This window comes from Berghia stephanieae, chromosome 8, assembly GCF_034508935.2.
Source record: "Berghia stephanieae isolate SIO BIC M18660-M18661 chromosome 8, UCSD_Bste_1.3, whole genome shotgun sequence".
Taxonomy (NCBI): Eukaryota; Metazoa; Mollusca; class Gastropoda; order Nudibranchia; family Aeolidiidae; genus Berghia; species Berghia stephanieae.
Genome location: NC_088367.1, coordinates 13,598,010 through 13,602,706, shown reverse-complemented (window position 1 = coordinate 13,602,706; position 4,697 = coordinate 13,598,010). Strand labels below are relative to the sequence as shown.

Sequence of the window (4,697 nt, the reverse complement as noted above, 5' to 3'; positions counted from 1 at the left end):
ACACACACACACACAAACACGCACATACACTAAAATACTCTTTCCCAATCTCTCATTATATTTTGGTTACTTTATCTTCCCTTCTCACGCATTTTTTCTTTATCGTTCTATCTCTCTCTAACCTTCTCATCCTCTTTTACTATATCTATAACTACACACACACACACACACACACACACACACACACACACACACACACAGAAATAAGGTCTAAAATAAAAACCACGAAATAAAAGTAGGTACTCGACCTTAGGTAGGCAGGTATATGTATAGATAGTTCAAAGATGACGTCACTCAGGTCTTTGTTACTGTTTTTTTTGCCATCCGAGTTTATGAGTAATGCTCACTGAACTGTATTAACCTGACTATAAACGTTCATGGATACACACAGTTTTGTGTGTTGGTCCATTATACTTCCGGATGGCAATGCTTCTTAGCCAAGCGCATACTATCTATAGGTACTAGATTCCGGCTCCGACAGCTGCGACCAGCGAAAACACCCCCATTCCAACCATTGTACAATCTACGTATGACGAAATTATAAATATTCTAAATGGAAAAGGAAACGGGACAAGCGGGGAGGAATGGGAGCGATCTATATTCATGTTTTCGTCCAACCAAGTCATCAATCACATGATTTGTTGCTGTCCAACGATTGGATATTTCCTCAGAAATATAAACACGCTGATTTGTTTATGAAAGTTGTAAACTTACACATGTGTCAAGCTGAACAAAATGACCAATCGTGATGTCAGATATTTCAAAATCTTTGAGCACTTTTCACTATGTGGGTCATTCTGAGTACATATTCCAATGTGATCAATGACCTCGAGCACATGGAATGGTAATATAGATCATGCCCATTGGACAACGCTTGAAGAGACGGGGACATCGAACACCACTTCCCTCCATCATCATATCAAATGTGCGGTCAATCAGAAACAAAACCGGCACACTCACTGCCCTCGTTAGATTCGACACTTACTACAGAAATGTGTGTGTCATCTGTTAAACCGAAACATGGCTGTCGTAATAAGACACTGATGCCAGTGTTAATTGTGTCAATGTTACTCTTTTTAGAAGCGACCCCACCATAGGAAAAAGCAAAGGCGACGGAGTATGCCTTTACGTGAATGTCAGATGGTGCAAAACTGTCAACATCGTGGAAAAGACATACACACCTAATACAGAATTTCTATCATTGTCACTTTGTCCGCCCTTGTTACCCACGCGAATTTAGTATCGTCAACATTGCTGTTGTTTACTTTCCCCCGAGCTCAAATAGTGACGATGAAAAACAAACACTGGAAGAACACACCTCACGACTGCTACTCAGATACCCGGACAGCCCCTTAATCATCATCATATCTTGTCGCGCCAGTGAGTCAGCCACTCCCGGGCAGTCTGGTTGCATTCCCTCAGGTCAGCATTGGTGCAGTGAGGTCCCAGCGAGCATTCGGACAGGATGTGGTCCATGGTCTGTCTGGGGTGACCGCATGGGCATTCAGTGCCCGGTGAGATTTTCCATTTAAAGAGGTTGGTGGCGGTGTTTCCCACCTTTGCTCTAGCTCTGTTCAACGCCACCCATTCTTTTCTCTTGAGGTCTGTGCCTGCTGGGAGCTCTTCTGTTGGGGCTGGAGGGCATCGTTTGCTGTCTTGTCCCATTCTAACCCATTTGTCCAGGCGGAAGAATGCTGAGTGGTCTGGGTGAAGGCTCTCTACTGTGAGGAAGCTTTTCCTTGATTTGAGCCTGCTTTTGGGGCAATTGTGGTCATGAAGGGGGTGTCTCTGGTCCATTTCCTGTTTGTATTTTTGTATTTGGGCATGAGTTTCCATCCGGATGTGTGGTGGGGCTATTCCTGCTGCACGGTAGACCAGTGGTAATGGTGTTGCTCTCAGCTGGCCCGTTATGATCCGGCAGGCGTTGTTGAGCTCGGGGTCTAGCTTGGAGGCATGGCATGATCGGGCCCATACAGCTGAGCAGTACTCCGCAGTTGAGTAGCTGAGGGCCAATGCTGTGGTCCTTAGAGTTTAAGAGCCCCTTAATAATGGGAGCGATCTATATTCATGTTTTCGTCCAACCAAGTCATCAATCACATGATCTGCTGCTGTCCAACGATTGGATATTTCTTCAGAAATGTAAACACACTGCTTTGTTTATGAAAGTTGTAAACATACACATGTGTCAAGCTGAACAAAATGAACAATCGGGATTTTAGATATTTAAAAAACTGTGAACACTTTTCACTATGTGGGTCACTTTGAGCACATATTCCAATCTGCCCAATGACCTCGAGCACATGGAAATGTAATACAGATCATGCCCATTGTTGGCGATTTCAACCATTGCCAACACACAATCTCCGGACTCAATCAGTTTGTCACTTGCAAGACGCCTACACATCAATCTGTAAACAACCGATCTCCAACTCCGACCACAACACAATACACCTGATACCAACATGTGTGTACAAATTAAAAAAGGAAAACCAATCATTAAACATCAAAACGTGTGATTGCAAGGTGCAAAAGACTGTATCAATGCTTGCTTTGAATGTGCGATGTGGGGTACATTAATGCCTCTTGTTGGAACGACTGATAAATGGACTGACGTGGCGACAAGCTATATAACATTCTGCGTTGAGTCATGTGTTAAAAAGAAAGAGATTAGAATTTTCCCCAACAAACCATGGGCACCAAAAGGTCTGAAATATGCCCTCAATGAAAAGAAGAAGATCGCATACACGAGAGATGACAGAATACAAACATACGCTAATGAGAAAGAACAAAGAAATCGTCATTAAACAAGAAAAGGAAGTTTGAAAACGAAAAATGGTACAAAAACTAAAATCGGGAAATTCCATGAAAGCGTGGGAAATGCCTCGGGAAATGGGAGGGGCAGGACCAAAGAAGACCCGACTCCCATCCCGGAACGCAAGCAAAGATGTTGACGAACTTCGACACGTGTCTACCAACAATCGACACGGAATCAACTTCAACAATCAACAGAAAGCCACCCCCAGAACTAGAAGAAACAGTTGTGGCGGAATTATTTAAACGTTGTAAGGAACGGAAAACACCCGGTCCAGACAACATACACGGTCTCATATTGAAATACTCCCACAACCAACTGGCAGTGCCTTTTACACACATATTCCAACGTTCCATCGACGAACAGTCAGTACCAGTGCTGTGGAAAACGCCCGTGATCGTGCCAGTACCGAAGAAGCGCAGTCCGGTGGCGTTCAATAACTACCGACCGGTTGCCCTGACATCAATTGTGATGAAATGCTAGGAAAAAATAATCAAATGCGAGCTTCTTCAGACAGTATACGACTCGAAAATACTGGATAAACACGAATTCGCATACCAGAATTCACTCATCGTAGAAGATGCGTTACTGCCGTAATGAACCGACAAGAAGTCTACAAATCTGGCGAGGATTCTGTATGTAGACTTATCATCAGGTTTTAACGCGATGAACACTGCCATGCTGTTGACCAAACTACGTGCCGTAGACATATCAGACTACCTGATTGGTTGGTTCAGGAGTTTTCTAACACAGAGACCACAGTGGGTAAAGATGAATGCCCATATCTCAGGTATGAAACATCTCTCAAATGGCTGTCCCCAGGGATGCGTATGCTCCCCAATTCTCTACATACTAAACACTAATGATTGTAGAGCTTCATTTGAAAACTGCCAGGTAATTAAATATGCTGACGACACTGCCATACTAGGTCTCATAACAGAAAAAGTCTATGAAACCAAATATTTTAATCAAGTTAATAAATTTGTTGATTGGTGCCAGCACAATTTTCTTGAAAATAATACCTCAAAAACTAAAGAACCAATTTTTACCAACCACAGAAAATACGAACAAATTAAACCTGTTAAAATAGTAAATGTTGATGTAGATGATTTTAAGTAACTGGACATAACGCTTAGTCACAATTTGAATTTCAAACACTCACACACACACACACACACACACACATATATATATATGTATATATATATATATATATATATATATATATATATATACATATATATGTGTGTGTGTGTGTATAATATGTACCACTTCTTTAAATAAATGTGAAAGAACAGGATGACAGGAACTATGTGCATGCGTGTATGTATATATATATATATATATATATATATATATATATATATATATATATGTGTGTGTGTATGTGTCCGTGTGTGTGTGTGTGTGAGAGAGAGAGAACAAGGGGAAATTGTTTATTGGTGTGTTTATGTGCGTATGTGTGTTTATGTGTGTTTATGTGTGTGTGTGTGTGTATGCACTCATGATATTACGGCATGAGAGAGTATGATCAGGAGTCAAAATATATTTAGAGTATATAGTATTAATATGTGTAGCTTAGTTTAATATGGGAGAAACAAAATTGAAGTAAGTCGGCTCCTTATAGTTGTAAACGTCGACCGCTTTTTATGCGGTTTGAAAGCATAGAAAATTCCCATCGAAGTGGTATCTCATAGTTTGGTGCAATTTGGTAAATTCGTTGCGCTCCAACGAGTACTTTTATCATTCAGATTTCTTTTGTAAATCACATAATTTTAAGAAAATGTTTTATAATAGATCGCAAAAAATGTGACACTGTGGTGTAGAATTAATTTTGCTGATCAATATCATGTATAGAATGCATTTGTTGCTTTTCTGTTTGAGT

At 40.9% G+C, this 4,697-nt stretch overlaps 1 protein-coding gene across 1 annotated transcript; it reads left to right on the top strand.

The window, feature by feature from the left end:
* Nucleotides 1–3,478: 3,478 nt before the first annotated feature.
* Nucleotides 3,479–3,931, top strand: LOC144977969 (uncharacterized). Its single transcript, XM_078923377.1, has one exon. It carries the CDS (start codon nt 3,479–3,481, stop codon nt 3,929–3,931), a length of 453 nt encoding a protein of 150 aa, XP_078779503.1.
* The last annotated feature ends 766 nt before the right edge of the window (nt 3,932–4,697 follow it).

Excerpts from the sequence above, each read along its gene's own strand:
- LOC144977969 (XM_078923377.1), top strand. The coding sequence starts at position 3,479 with ATGAACACTGCCATGCTGTTGACCAAACTACGTGCCGTAGACATATCA.